Source organism: Bombina bombina, chromosome 10 (assembly GCF_027579735.1).
Source record: "Bombina bombina isolate aBomBom1 chromosome 10, aBomBom1.pri, whole genome shotgun sequence".
NCBI classification, from domain to species: Eukaryota; Metazoa; Chordata; class Amphibia; order Anura; family Bombinatoridae; genus Bombina; species Bombina bombina.
The window spans coordinates 22,450,516-22,466,885 of NC_069508.1; the positions used below are offsets into that span (position 1 = coordinate 22,450,516).

Genomic DNA, 16,370 nt, shown 5'->3' on the forward strand with positions numbered 1-16,370 from the left:
TGTGCACGTGCGATTTATTAGTGTGTGCGTGCGATTTATTACTGCGCATTTGATCAAATGCAAATGGTCTTGGCATACCCGTGGATATGGGAGGCCACTGGTGGTGTTGAAGGCTGGGAGCAGTTTGTAGCCAACCTCTTTGGCCATGTGCAGCAGCTCGTTATTGTACCAGTCCATGCCATCTCCATTTTCTTTCAACATCACGGCAAGTGAGTGACCGCCAAGAAGCCCACTGTGGATTTAACCCAATAAACGAATAATAAAAAAAAAACACGGATATTACACAACTATTTTACATAGTGATTGCTGGGAACAATAACGGTTTATAAACAAAATGATACAATGCAGTTGTACAGCAAAAAAATTAATATGAATTAAACTGCCCCAGTACTTAAAGGGAAAAAACTCTCATTCATCAGACAGAGGATACCATTTTAAACAACATTCCAATTTACTACTATTATCTTATTTGCCTTATTCTCTTGGTATCATTTGTTGAAGCAGCAATGCACTACTGGGAGATGCTAAATGCATTGGTTGAGTCAGTAACATGAGGCAGATATGTGCAGCCACCAATCAGTAGCTCCCGAGTCTACCTAGGTATCCTTTACAAGAAAGGATATCAAGAGAACAAAATAAACGAGCTAATAGAAGTAAATTTGGAAGTTGTTTAAAATCACTCTATCTGAATCCTGAAAGAAAAAAATGTGGGTTTTATGCCCCTTTAAATGGTTCTGAAACGCTTTGAGATAGAAATGCTAAAGGCTAGATTACAAGTGGAGCGCTAAGTTAGCCACATAACAATAAGGTGAATTCTGTTAGTAAGCAGCCAGTAACCTAGTGGGACTAAAGTCAGACTGAGCAGCACATTATTATTTCAGGTATGATGAATCATTCACTTGCTCAGGGAAGGAATAAACAATGAACACAATTTTGCCTTTTTTTAAATGGTTTAAGGAGCCGCGCAGTACTGGTGAGAAGGCTTAGGTAACCTCGTCTGACCAGGGCTTTACAAATCAGACCCCTGTACTAAATACAAAACAAACCTGGTCCCCCCCCTCCCCAAGAAAGATGATAAATAAAAGGGACAGTCTACAATATCATTTTTTTCTTTTAAAAGATAGATATTTCTTTTATTACCCATTCCAAAGTTTCGCATAACCAACACAATTATATTCAAATCATTTTTACCTCTGTGATTACCTTGTATCTAAGCCACTTCTGACAGACCCCTGGTCAAATGACTTTTTATTTATTATTATCTATTGACTTGCATTTAGTATTGTGTTGTGCTAACTTTTAAATAACTCCACAGCAGTGAGCACAATGTTATTTATATGGCCCACATGAACTAGCAGTCTCTTGTTGTGAAAAGCAAATACAAAAGCATGTGATAAGAGGCTGTCTGTAGTGGCTTAGAAACAGGCAGAAATTTAGAGGTTTAAATGTTATAAAGTATATTAATATAACAATGTTGGTTGTGCAAAGCTGGGGAATGGGGAAGGCGTTATCTATCTTTTTACACAACAATTTTATTGTAGACTGTCCCTTTAAAATAAGAATATATTTATTACCTATCATCTCCATCTAACCGCTCTGTACAAATGCAATGATGCAGGCGGTACAGACAATGCAAAGCTGTAACAGTTACTCTATTACAGCCAGCACCTGCGCCTCTTCAGGTAGGAGGATAAACTGCACGTGCGCTTGAACTGGTATAGAGAGGTTGGTGTAGCTTAACATAGTCTGTTCTGCCAGCATCAACATATTAAAAAAACAACAAAACAAGCTATGTGAAGGGAGCCAGACGGGGAAGGTTACAGGTAATAATTACATTTATATTTACTTTGTTATTAAAAATAAAAGCAGGTATATAGTGTGTTTAGTATCAGAACTCTACTTGTTCTATTTACTGAACACTTTATAACATACAATCTGCATTCAGCTGTTATCTTCTGTTTACTAAGAGTTGACAATATTTTGCTGATTACATTCCAACATCTTCTGGGTTCACAACCTTCTAATACCATAAATAACACTATTCCCTGTAACTCATCTCTTACAATTCAGCAATGATTGTGAATCCATATACCTATAAATGACCTAACACTTACCCGAGGACTCGAATGTTCGTCTCAAAGACCGACACCACAATGTCGTTATCTAAATTGACATCTTTAATTACTTTTCGGACGGCATCTTCAAAATCTTTGGTACGGTTTAACACCTGGGGAGAAACGGAAGGAGGAGATCATTCAGATCTAATAAATATATAAATAAAATGTGATGTTCTAATGCAAATATAGCATGCTTTAACCATTGCATTACTGACCCTGGATATCTACAGATGGGTTAAGCACATAGCTAAACTCCTGCTCTACAGCGATAAGCACTGCAGCTCCCAAGCAGGAAGCAGCTGGCGATCACCAGGTATGTGCAACTGTGGCTCCTCATTGGATCACGCTCTGTGCGTGCACTACATGCGGCTGTCTAAATGTTTAGTTCCTTTACAAATGATAAAAGCAGTTATCCCAGTTCAGTAATGCAAGAAATACATAGTATAAGGGATTAGACCATGTAATATTTGCTTCAAAATGTCCCTTTCATAGACAGATCAATGTTTTTTTAAATGGGATATGAGACTCACATTCACACATTTTTTAAAGTAAAATATTTTTAGTATTTTTTTTTGTTGGGTTAATGTAAAAAGAAAATCATTTTTGGCCACATAAATATAGGTGTGAGCGTCATCTCAATGACTGATGACTTACGCAGCCCTTTGCAGTGAAAATCTGATACCTATATATCAAAAAGATAGGTATAGAACTAATCTCTTCATATATTACCCATACAATGGAGTGCGGGGGGTGCCCTAGTGGTAGATATACAATAGTATCTCAGAAAAAGAAAAACCACTCTCTGGCACACACTTAAACACATAGTTAAACTGGCAAAAAGGGAGCCAAAAATCATAAAACTTAACTTTTACTTGCAGATATTAAAATACACATCCTACATGGGATAAATATAAAAAACACATACAGTTTTAAAACAAAAGTAGGGCTGTCGGGGGGTGCCTGGATTTAACACAGTACAACGTGTCTATTTAAAGTAATAATCAGAGCAACTCTCAGTACACAGCATCAAGCAAATTCCAACACTGTCTGAAGCCCATTGTAAGACGTCCACTGAGATAAAAAAGATCCCTAGTAACCTACTGTATGTTTAGGTGATACCCAGCAAAGGTGGGTGCAGGAAGGGGCTTATCAGACTCTCTCTCAGTAGATATTACTTGCAATTATTGTAAAAAAAAAAGTCCGGGCTTGCAGTGACTAAGGATTTAGCCAAACATACCAACGTTACCAATGTGTTATAACAGAGAGCGCACAAATGAAACATAATAATTTCCAGACTACTCACAAACAGACGAACGCCTAACGCACGTTTCGCCTGGGCTTTTTAAAAGGCGTTGAAATCGGATACCTGCCTACTCCTGGGGCCATACACTAGAACAAATACATTTTATAAAATTACCGACTTACCTTGATGGCTGCAGTAATGAAGCCAAATTTAAAGGAATAGAAAGGTCAAAAATGAAATAAGCACATTAGCTATAATGCTTTTATTAAAAGCTATTACCGTTTTTCTGCGGCATACACACATATCCTGCGAGGGCCGTGCACCAGTATTCAAACACCATGCCTTCTCAGAGAGCTGGCACTGATGAGTAATTGCTACTAAAAAGACATAACGCACGCACATTTCATTTTTGACCTTTCTATCCCTTTAAGTTTCAGAGGTGACAAAATACTGATTATTTTTTGGTAATATTTACAGAACCCTCAGGTAAAACTATATTTATATAAAAAGAAATTTTATGCTTACCTGATAAATTTATTTCTTTTGTGACACGATGAGTCCACGGATCATCTTAATTACTAATGGGATATTCACCTCCTGGTCAGCAGGAGGAGGCAAAGAGCACCACAGCAGAGCTGTTAAATAGCTCCTCCCTTCCCTCCCACTCCAGTCATTCGACCAAAGTTAGGAAGAGAAAGGAAAAGCCAAGGTGCAGAGGTGTCTGAAGTTTACAATAACCCACAACCTGTCTAAAAGAACAGGGCGGACCGTGGACTCATTCTTTTTTAAGACACTATCAGTCCACGGATCATCTTAATTACGAATGGGATTCAATACCCAAGCTAGAGAACACAGATGATACAGGAGGGACAAGACAGGGAACCTAAACGAAAAGCACCACTGCTTGAAGAACCTTTCTCCCAGAAGCGGCCTCAGCCGAGGAAAAAGTATCAAATTAGTAGAATTTTGAAAAGTGTGAAGAGAGGACCAAGTTGCATCCTTGCAAATCTGTTCCACAGAAGCTTTGTTCTTGAACGCCCATGAGGAAGCAACAGCCCTCGTGGAATGAGCCGTAACTCTCTCTGGAGGCTGCTGACCAGCAGTCTCATATGCAAAACGTATGATACTCTTCAGCCAAAAAGAAAGAGAAGTAGCCACAAAGAAGAAGACTGATGAAACTCCTTAGTTGCCTGCAGGTAAAACTTTAAAAGCACGGACCTCGTCCAAATTGTGCAGAAGTCGTTCCTTTTTGAGAAGAAGGATTAGGACACAAAGAAGGAACAACAATCTCCTGATTAATGTTCCAATCAGAAACTACTTTAGGAAGAAATCCTAATTTAGTACGTAAAACTACCTTATCTGAATGGAAAATAAGGTAAGGAGACTCAAACTGTAATGCCGAGAGCTCTGACACTCTACAAGCTGAAGAAATCGCAACAAGAAACAAAACTTTCCAAGATAATATTTTAATATCTAAGGAATGCATAGGCTCAAACAGAGCCCCTTGAAGAACTTTGAGAACTAATTAAGACTCCATGGAGGAGTAACTGGTTTGAACATAGGCATGATTCTGACCAAGGCCTGACAAAAGGATTGTACATCTGGGACATCCACCAGACATTTGTGTAACAAAATTGACAAGGAAGAGATTTGACCCTTTAGGGAACTCGTCAATAAAACCTTCTCCAAACCCTCTTTGGGAAAAGACAAAATTCTAGGAATCCTAACTCAACTCCAAGAGTAGCCCTTGGATTCACACCAATAAAGATATCTACGCCATATCTTATGGTAAATCTTTCTAGTTACAGGCTTACGAGCCTGAATCATGGTCTCTATGACCGATTCAGAAAACCCCCGCTTGGACAAAATTAAGCGTTCAATCTCCAAGCAGTCAGCTTCAGAGAAACTAGAATTGGGTGAAGGAAGGGCCCTTGAATTAAAAGGTCCTTCCTCAACAGAAGTCTCCAAGGTGGCAGAGATGACATGTCCACCAGATCTGCATACCAAATCCTGCGATGCCAAGCCGGAGCAATGACAATCACCTACGCCCTCTCCTGTTTGATTCGAGCAATGACCCGAGGAAGAAGCGCAAACGGAAGAAATAGGTATGCTAGACTGAAGGTCTAAGGAACCGCCAGAGCATCTATCAGTTCCGCCTGGGGGTCCCTTGACCTCGACCCATATCTCAGGAGCTTGGCATTCTGTCGAGATGCCATGAGATCTAACTCTGGCTGACCCCATTTGAGAATCAGGCTGGAAAACACTTCCGAATGGAGTTCCCACTCCCCCGGATAAAATATCTGCCTGCTCAGAAAGAGTTGACCACTCCTGGGATGTGGATCGCCGACAGATAGCAAGAATGGGCCTCCGCCCACTGAAATATCTTGGTTACCTCTGTCATCGCTAAGGAACTCCACGTTCCTCCCAGATGATTGATGTAAGCCACTGAAGTTATGTTGTCCGACTGGAACATGATAAACTGGGCCGAGGCTAACTAAGGCCAGGCCAGAAATGCATTGAAGATCGCTCTCAGTTCCAGGATGTTTATAGGAAGAACAGACTCTGATTGGCGTCTGTTGTCACAATCACCCAGGATGGTCTGCGAAAGAAGGTTCCCTGGGAGAGATGATCCAGAGACAACCACCATTGAAGAGAGTCCCTCGTCTCCTGCTCCAGGGTTATTTGAGGAGACAAGTCTGCATAGTCTCTGTTCCATTGCCTGAGCATGCTTAACTGCAGAGGTCTGAGGTGGACCCGAACAAACAGGATGCTGTCCATAGCCACCACCATCAGTTCGATTACCTCCATGCACTGGGCCACTGACGGCCGAGGAGTGGACTGAAGGGCTAGACAAATATCGACAACCTTTGATTTCCTGACTTCTGTCAGAAAAATCTTCATAGATATGGAATCTATTATGGTTCCCAAGAAAGTCACCCTTGTATTTGGGACTAAGGAACTCTTATCCAAATTTACCTTCCACCCGTGAGTTCTCAGGAAAGATAACACCATGTCGGAATGGGATCTTGCTTGTTGAAAAGATGGAGCCTGGACTAGAATATCGTCCAGCTAAGGCGCCACCCCAATGCCCCGTGGCCTTAGAACCGCCAGTAGAGACCCCAGAACCCTTGTGAAGATTCTGGAAGCCGTGGCCAGACCGAAAGGAAGAGCCATGAACTGGAAGTGTTTGGCTAGAAAGGCAAACCTTAGGAACTTGGGATGATCCCTGTGGATAGGAATATGTAGCCATGAGTCCTTTAAATCCACTGTTGTCATAAATTGACCCACCTGGATCAATGGAAGAATGGAACGAATGGTTTCCATCTTGAAAAACGGAACCCTGAGAAATTTGTTTAGACTCCTGAGGTCTAAAATTGGTCTGAAGGTTCCCTCCTTTTTGAGAACTACAAACAGATTGGAATAAAAACCCTGCCCCTGTTCCTGTACTGAAACGGGAACAATCACTCCCAGGGCGGAGAGGTCTCCTACACAATGTAAGAACTCCTTTTTCTTTTTGGTCTGGTCAGATAATCTTGAAAGTAGAAACCTGCCTCTGGGAGGAAACTTTTGAACTCTAATTTGTACCCCAGAGACACTATTTCTATTGTCCAGGGATTCTGACCGTCCCGAACCCAAACCTGAACAAAGAAGGAAAGTCTGCCCCCTACCAGATCCGGTCCCGGATCGGGGGTATGCCCTTCATGCTGTCTTGGATTCAATAGCAGGCTTCTTGGATCGTTTACCCTTGTTCCAAGGTTAAGTCTCCATGTAGGCTTAGATTGTCCCTGCTTGGAGGCGGAAGAGGAAGAATTTCCCTTAAAATTTTGAAAGGAACGAAAATTACTCTGTCGTCCCTTTTGTTTGTTTCTCATATCTTGAGGGAGAAGATGACCCCTACGTTTCGTAATATCAGAGATTATTTCCTTCAAACCCAGTCCAAACAAGGTCTTCCCCTTGTAAGGAATCGCTAAAAGTTTAGACTTAGAGGATACATCCACAGACCAAGGTTTTAACCATAAGACTCTGCGAGCTAGAACAGAGAAACCTGAAATCTTTGCTCCCAGTTGATACCTTAAAGGGAAGCATCCGTAATAAAGGAATTAGCCAATTTAAGAGCTTTTATCATATCCTTTATTTCATCCAGGGGAATGTCAGTCCTAATAGCGTCAGGCAACGTGTCAACCAATATGCTGTCGCACCAGTGGCGGTAGCAACGTACACAGCTGGCTCCCATTGGAAGCCCTGGTGTACCTCTTTGAGTAACCCCTCTAATTTCTGGTCCATAGGATATTTGAAGCACAACTATCCTCTAAGGGTATAGTAGTTCTCTTAGCTAAGGTGAAAACAGCTCGTTACACCTTGGGGACTTTTTTTTCCCCCAGGATTAACTACGACCGTGGAATCTCTGTCATCCAAAGTAGCTAAAACCTCCTTGAGTAACGGACGGAGGTGTTCTAGCTTAAACCTGAAAGGTACAACTTCAGTATCAGCAAGAGGAATTACACCGTGTCAGAAACCTTGCTTGCTGAATGTCTCTCTTTCCTCTAACGCTTTCCCTGCAACAATGGAAAAGCCGACAATGCATCAGAAGATATGAGAGGAGCGGTGTCTTGTAACATGACCCAGAATGAGTTATAGAGGAAGCGCAGGGCATTGCATGTGAGGGCAATAACATTTTGGGACTCCTGAGGAGAAAACTGCTTATATTGAACATTGTCATTCGATTTCTGAACAGCATCCCCTTTGGGAAATGTTGTCTCAGAAAAAAAGACTATCCCTAAGGATTAACTTCCTCTCATACAAGAGGAATAGAAAAGGGATTGGTGGTTCCACATTGGCATCAACACAAAAAAACAAGTAACCCTCTGCATGACCTCTTGGTCCATTCTGAACCAAGATATCAAAGAAAAAACAGAATTTATGTTTACCTGATAAATTACTTTCTCCAACGGTGTGTCCGGTCCACGGCGTCATCCTTACTTGTGGGATATTCTCTTCCCCAACAGGAAATGGCAAAGAGCCCAGCAAAGCTGGTCACATGATCCCTCCTAGGCTCCGCCTACCCCAGTCATTCGACCGACGTTAAGGAGGAATATTTGCATAGGAGAAACCATATGGTACCGTGGTGACTGTAGTTAAAGAAAATAAATTATCAGACCTGATTAAAAAAACCAGGGCGGGCCGTGGACCGGACACACCGTTGGAGAAAGTAATTTATCAGGTAAACATAAATTCTGTTTTCTCCAACATAGGTGTGTCCGGTCCACGGCGTCATCCTTACTTGTGGGAACCAATACCAAAGCTTTAGGACACGGATGAAGGGAGGGAGCAAATCAGGTCACCTAAATGGAAGGCACCACGGCTTGCAAAACCTTTCTCCCAAAAATAGCCTCAGAAGAAGCAAAAGTATCAAACTTGTAAAATTTGGTAAAAGTGTGCAGTGAAGACCAAGTCGCTGCCCTACATATCTGATCAACAGAAGCCTCGTTCTTGAAGGCCCATGTGGAAGCCACAGCCCTAGTGGAATGAGCTGTGATTCTTTCGGGAGGCTGCCGTCCGGCAGTCTCGTAAGCCAATCTGATGATGCTTTTAATCCAAAAAGAGAGAGAGGTAGAAGTTGCTTTTTGACCTCTCCTTTTACCAGAATAAACAACAAACAAGGAAGATGTTTGTCTAAAATCCTTTGTAGCATCTAAATAGAATTTTAGAGCGCGAACAACATCCAAATTGTGCAACAAACGTTCCTTCTTTGAAACTGGTTTCGGACACAGAGAAGGTACGATAATCTCCTGGTTAATGTTTTTGTTAGAAACAACTTTTGGAAGAAAACCAGGTTTAGTACGTAAAACCACCTTATCTGCATGGAACACCAGATAAGGAGGAGAACACTGCAGAGCAGATAATTCTGAAACTCTTCTAGCAGAAGAAATTGCAACTAAAAACAAAACTTTCCAAGATAATAACTTAATATCAACGGAATGCAAGGGTTCAAACGGAACCCCCTGAAGAACTGAAAGAACTAAATTGAGACTCCAAGGAGGAGTCAAAGGTTTGTAAACAGGCTTAATTCTAACCAGAGCCTGAACAAAGGCTTGAACTTCTGGCACAGCAGCCAGTTTTTTGTGAAGTAACACCGACAAGGCAGAAATCTGTCCCTTCAGGGAACTTGCAGATAATCCTTTTTCCAATCCTTCTTGAAGGAAGGATAGAATCCTAGGAATCTTAACCTTGTCCCAAGAGAATCCTTTAGATTCACACCAACAGATATATTTTTTCCAAATTTTGTGGTAAATCTTTCTAGTTACAGGCTTTCTGGCCTGAACAAGAGTATCAATAACAGAATCTGAGAACCCTCGCTTCGATAAAATCAAGCGTTCAATCTCCAAGCAGTCAGCTGGAGTGAAACCAGATTCGGATGTTCGAACGGACCCTGAACAAGAAGGTCTCGTCTCAAAGGTAGCTTCCAAGGTGGAGCCGATGACATATTCACCAGATCTGCATACCAAGTCCTGCGTGGCCACGCAGGAGCTATCAAGATCACCGACGCCCTCTCCTGATTGATCCTGGCTACCAGCCTGGGGATGAGAGGAAACGGCGGGAACACATAAGCTAGTTTGAAGGTCCAAGGTGCTACTAGTGCATCCACTAGAGCCGCCTTGGGATCCCTGGATCTGGACCCGTAGCAAGGAACTTTGAAGTTCTGACGAGAGGCCATCAGATCCATGTCTGGAATGCCCCACAGCTGAGTGACTTGGGCAAAGATTTCCGGATGGAGTTCCCACTCCCCCGGATGCAATGTCTGACGACTCAGAAAATCCGCTTCCCAATTTTCCACTCCTGGGATGTGGATAGCAGACAGGTGGCAGGAGTGAGACTCCGCCCATAGAATGATTTTGGTCACTTCTTCCATCGCTAGGGAACTCCTTGTTCCCCCCTGATGGTTGATGTACGCAACAGTTGTCATGTTGTCTGATTGAAACCGTATGAACTTGGCCCTCGCTAGCTGAGGCCAAGCCTTGAGAGCATTGAATATCGCTCTCAGTTCCAGAATATTTATCGGTAGAAGAGATTCTTCCCGAGACCAAAGACCCTGAGCTTTCAGGGATCCCCAGACCGCGCCCCAGCCCATCAGACTGGCGTCGGTCGTGACAATGACCCACTCTGGTCTGCGGAATGTCATCCCTTGTGACAGGTTGTCCAGGGACAGCCACCAACGGAGTGAGTCTCTGGTCCTCTGATTTACTTGTATCTTCGGAGACAAGTCTGTATAGTCCCCATTCCACTGACTGAGCATGCACAGTTGTAATGGTCTTAGATGAATGCGCGCAAAAGGAACTATGTCCATTGCCGCTACCATCAACCCGATCACTTCCATGCACTGAGCTATGGAAGGAAGAGGAACGGAATGAAGTATCCGACAAGAGTCTAGAAGCTTTGTTTTTCTGGCCTCTGTCAGAAAAATCCTCATTTCTAAGGAGTCTATTATTGTTCCCAAGAAGGGAACCCTTGTTAACGGGGATAGAGAACTCTTTTCCACGTTCACTTTCCATCCGTGAGATCTGAGAAAGGCCAGGACAATGTCCGTGTGAGCCTTTGCTTGAGGAAGGGACGACGCTTGAATCAGAATGTCGTCCAAGTAAGGTACTACAGCAATGCCCCTTGGTCTTAGCACAGCTAGAAGGGACCCTAGTACCTTTGTGAAAATCCTTGGAGCAGTGGCTAATCCGAAAGGAAGCGCCACGAACTGGTAATGTTTGTCCAGGAATGCGAACCTTAGGAACCGATGATGTTCCTTGTGGATAGGAATATGTAGATACGCATCCTTTAAATCCACCGTGGTCATGAATTGACCTTCCTGGATGGAAGGAAGAATAGTTCGAATGGTTTCCATCTTGAACGATGGAACCTTGAGAAACTTGTTTAAGATCTTGAGATCTAAGATTGGTCTGAACGTTCCCTCTTTTTTGGGAACTATGAACAGATTGGAGTAGAACCCCATCCCTTGTTCTCTTAATGGAACAGGATGAATCACTCCCATTTTTATGTGGTCTGAAGACAACTGAGACCTGTGGAACTCCCCTTGGGGGAAGTCCCTTGAATTCCAGAAGATAACCTTGGGAGACTATTTCTAGCGCCCAAGGATCCAGAACATCTCTTGCCCAAGCCTGAGCGAAGAGAGAGAGTCTGCCCCCCACCAGATCCGGTCCCGGATCGGGGGCCAACATTTCATGCTGTCTTGGTAGCAGTGGCAGGTTTCTTGGCCTGCTTTCCCTTGTTCCAGCCTTGCATTGGTCTCCAAGCTGGCTTGGCTTGAGAAGTATTACCCTCTTGCTTAGAGGACGTAGCACCTTGGGCTGGTCCGTTTCTACGAAAGGGACGAAAATTAGGTTTATTTTTTGCCTTGAAAGGCCGATCCTGAGGAAGGGCGTGGCCCTTACCCCCAGTGATATCAGAGATAATCTCTTTCAAGTCAGGGCCAAACAGCGTTTTCCCCTTGAAAGGAATGTTAAGTAGCTTGTTCTTGGAAGACGCATCAGCCGACCAAGATTTCAACCAAAGCGCTCTGCGCGCCACAATAGCAAACCCAGAATTCTTAGCCGCCAACCTAGCCAATTGCAAAGTGGCGTCTAGGGTGAAAGAATTAGCCAATTTGAGAGCATTGATTCTGTCCATAATCTCCTCCAAAGGAGGAGAATCACTATCGACCGCTCTTATCAGATCATCGAACCAGAAACATGCGGCTGTAGCGACAGGGACAATGCATGAAATTGGTTGTAGAAGGTAACCTTGCTGAACAAACATTTTTTTAAGCAAACCTTCTAATTTTTTATCCATAGGATCTTTGAAAGCACAACTATCCTCTATGGGTATAGTGGTGCGTTTGTTTAAAGTGGAAACCGCTCCCTCGACCTTGGGGACTGTCTGCCATAAGTCCTTTCTGGGGTCGACCATAGGAAACAATTTTTTAAATATGGGGGGAGGGACGAAAGGAATACCGGGCCTTTCCCATTCTTTATTAACAATGTCCGCCACCCGCTTGGGTATAGGAAAAGCTTCTGGGAGCCCCGGCACCTCTAGGAACTTGTCCATTTTACAAAGTTTCTCTGGGATGACCAACTTGTCACAATCATCCAGAGTGGATAATACCTCCTTAAGCAGAATGCGGAGATGTTCCAACTTAAATTTAAATGCAATCACATCAGGTTCAGCCTGTTGAGAAATGTTCCCTGAATCAGTAATTTCTCCCTCAGACAAAACCTCCCTGGCCCCATCAGACTGGGTTAGGGGCCCTTCAGAAATATTATTATCAGCGTCGTCATGCTCTTCAGTATCTAAAACAGAGCAGCCGCGCTTACGCTGATAAGTGTTCATTTTGGCTAAAATGTTTTTGACAGAATTATCCATTACAGCCGTTAATTGTTGCATAGTAAGGAGTATTGGCGCGCTAGATGTACTAGGGGCCTCCTGAGTGGGCAAGACTCGTGTAGACGAAGGAGGGAATGATGCAGTACCATGCTTACTCCCCTCACTTGAGGAATCATCTTGGGCATCATTGTCATTATCACATAAATCACATTTATTTAAATGAATAGGAATCCTGGCTTCCCCACATTCAGAACACAGTCTATCTGGTAGTTCAGACATGTTAAACAGGCATAAACTTGATAACAAAGTACAAAAAACGTTTTAAAATAAAACCGTTACTGTCACTTTAAATTTTAAACTGAACACACTTTATTACTGCAATTGCGAAAAACATGAAGGAATTGTTCAAAATTCACCAAATTTTCACCACAGTGTCTTAAAGCCTTAAAAGTATTGCACACCAAATTTGGAAGCTTTAACCCTTAAAATAACGGAACCGGAGCCGTTTTGAACTTTAACCCCTTTACAGTCCCTGGTATCTGCTTTGCTGAGACCCAACCAAGCCCAAAGGGGAATACGATACCAAATGACGCCTTCAGAAAGTCTTTTCTAAGTATCAGAGCTCCTCTCACATGCGACTGCATGCCATGCCTCTCAAAAACAAGTGCGCAACACCGGCGCGAAAATGAGGCTCTGCTTATGCTTTGGGAAAGCCCCTAAAGAATAAGGTGTCTAAACCAGTGCCTGCCGATATTATTATATCAAAATACCCAGATAAAATGATTCCTCAAGGCTAAATATGTGTTAATAATGAATCGATTTAGCCCAAAAAAAGTCTACAGTTTTAATAAGCCCTTGTGAAGCCCTTATTTACGATCGTAATAAACATGGCTTACCGGATCCCATAGGGAAAATGACAGCTTCCAGCATTACATCGTCTTGTTAGAATGTGTCATACCTCAAGCAGCAAGAGACTGCACACTGTTCCCCCAACTGAAGTTAATTGCTCTCAACAGTCCTGTGTGGAACAGCCATGGATTTTAGTGACGGTTGCTAAAATCATTTTCCTCATACAAACAGAAATCTTCATCTCTTTTCTGTTTCTGAGTAAATAGTACATACCAGCACTATTTCAAAATAACAAACTCTTGATTGAATAATAAAAACTACAGTTAAACACTAAAAAACTCTAAGCCATCTCCGTGGAGATGTTGCCTGTACAACGGCAAAGAGAATGACTGGGGTAGGCGGAGCCTAGGAGGGATCATGTGACCAGCTTTGCTGGGCTCTTTGCCATTTCCTGTTGGGGAAGAGAATATCCCACAAGTAAGGATGACGCCGTGGACCGGACACACCTATGTTGGAGAAATTAATTTTTTTAATAAAAATCCCAATATAAAAAAACCTTACTATCACTTTAAATTTTAAAATGGTAACTTTTTTTTTATTTTTATTATTTGCGTGTAAATAGGCCAGAAAAGCTTAAATAGACTTGCAAGTTACCAGTACACCTCAGCAGGGAACTGCTGAGGTGCCTGCCTGACCGATAAAACCAACTCCTCTCTGAGCAGTATGGTCAGATTCGGAACTCCACCGCAACAGCGGAAGACAGTCTCCGATCCTAATTACTCATGATATAATAAAGGATGCGTAATAGGACAAGTAACTGTACCACTTCCTTTCAGACTCACCGGAAGAGAAGGGGAAAAAGGCGTGCTATGCAAATATCACCTCCCCTAGTACCACCCGTCGTGGGCGTTGACAATACAGTCATCTCCCGGTCTGCATTTTTGTTGTTCATGTAACCGCCCGGGAGATGTGACCACCGCAATCACCAGATAGCCCTACTTAATAAATTTAAACTGCCCAATTGTGCCCATCGTGGGCGATGTCAATACACTTATCTCCCGGTCGGCATGTCTGTATATGTAACCGCCGGGAGATGTGAACCATAATTGATTTTTAAAGTAGCTGTAACTGGCCAGAGCGATGTGACCAATACTGCAGCCTTGAGATCAGGTAGAGATCCTGTTTATGCCGCTTGACCCAGTGCCTGCGTCTAGCTGTCACATATAGTCTCCTGAGCAAAAAGGAGAATTCATGCTTGATAAATATAAAGTGCCCAACTCCCTTAAGGGCTTCCTTATATGTCCATTCTCACAAAATAAGTGTCTAACGTCTTCTGAGTCTTTCTTTTAACCCCAGAAATAAAAGTCAGCACTTACCTCATTCTGCCCGACAGCAAAGGCAGCTCCCTGGCTTGAGAGGTCCTCTCCCTCACATGGACCTGTGAAATAAGAGAAAATACTGAGTAATATCCCTCAGATTTTTCAGAGTTAGGGCAGCATCAGTATGAGAGGCGCAGTGAGAATTATGTCCCACAAGTTCCCATTGCTCTAAAGCCACCAAAGCTCTTCTAAAGAGACTGATATGGACGTAGGCAAAGAGAATGACTGAGGTGGGAGGGAAGAGAGGAGCTATTTAACAGCTCTGCTGTGGTGCTCTTTGCCTCCTCTTGCTGACCAGGAGGTGAATATCCCATTAGTAATTAAGATGATCCGTGGACTCATTGTGCTTTAAAAAAGAAATTATTAAAATATCAAAAAAGAAAGTCCTGTATTATTTCCTTCATACTCGGTTGCACGATATAAACCAGGTGTTTTTTCCCTATACAGATTAGTAAATAGATCCACACCCGCTGGGAGGTTGACATAATATTATACTTGGCATCTCCTGCATATGCCGCTGTTGTAGAAAATATAGTCAGCTAATGGACATAGTACGATTATTTACACTTTTTACTATGAATCTATCACAAAGGCGCCAGTGCACATAATCACAACAACATTTATAATACAAACTACAAACTGCATTCAGCGCTTACCACTAGAGTGTCCAGTGTATCAATTAATGTCAATGAAAACCTATTAGAAGGAAAAAAATAATTAAAAATGTTATCAAAAGGTTCCAGATAGAACTACAGAGACTACAAAGGTCGGCTATGTTTCACATAAACAACCAGGAGTCTACAAAACTCCTGCCAGAGGTGTTATTTTATCAAAATATTTTCTGTTAAATCTAGGTTATGACATAACGTTACATGCAAGGTTTATGTTATGCAAAAGGAACAAGGAAAACATAACCAATAAAAAAAAAAGGTTATTTCCAGGTAAACCAGATTTCTCTCATCCCCTGCAAGTCCTAAAACACAACCATAGTGGCTCTTTTAAAGTGTTTAAAGGCAGAAAATAGTCCAAATTGAAATGTGCATATTTTTGCAACCAACTTGTATTATTAAAATGGTTTAGTAAATGACATTACTGTATTTGAAGCATATGCACATATGTTTTGCATGCACCAGCATTCACACACTGAGCTTGGCCACAGCCCGCTGTGTATGATGACAAACACAGGCCACCCCTTGCTGTATAGGCTGGTGCACAGTATGAAGTCTAATGTGTGGGCTGTCGCAACATACGTGCAGATGCTGCCGAAACAGTAAAAGCTTTTACAAAAACCATATTGCTAATATAATGCACATTTTTTTTTTAAATTTCAACCATTATATCTCTTAAATACTACTAGAAAATCTGCTAGTTGCAGACCCTATAAACATTTAGGCTAATCACCCGTATCATGTGCTG

The 16,370-nt window shown here is 42.4% G+C and overlaps 1 protein-coding gene across 2 annotated transcripts in view; it reads right to left on the minus strand.

Annotated features, from left to right (window-relative positions):
- EDEM3 (ER degradation enhancing alpha-mannosidase like protein 3) overlaps positions 1-16,370 on the minus strand; it is a 130,295-nt gene that overhangs the window by 82,162 nt on the left and 31,763 nt on the right. For both annotated transcript variants that reach the window (XM_053693848.1, XM_053693849.1), the window contains exons 4-6: positions 15,611-15,650; positions 2,115-2,227; positions 79-232 (exon numbers count right to left, since the gene is read on the minus strand). In XM_053693848.1, coding sequence (XP_053549823.1) covers positions 79-232; positions 2,115-2,227; positions 15,611-15,650 — 307 coding nt within the window. The remainder of the gene's footprint in view (positions 1-78; positions 233-2,114; positions 2,228-15,610; positions 15,651-16,370) is intronic.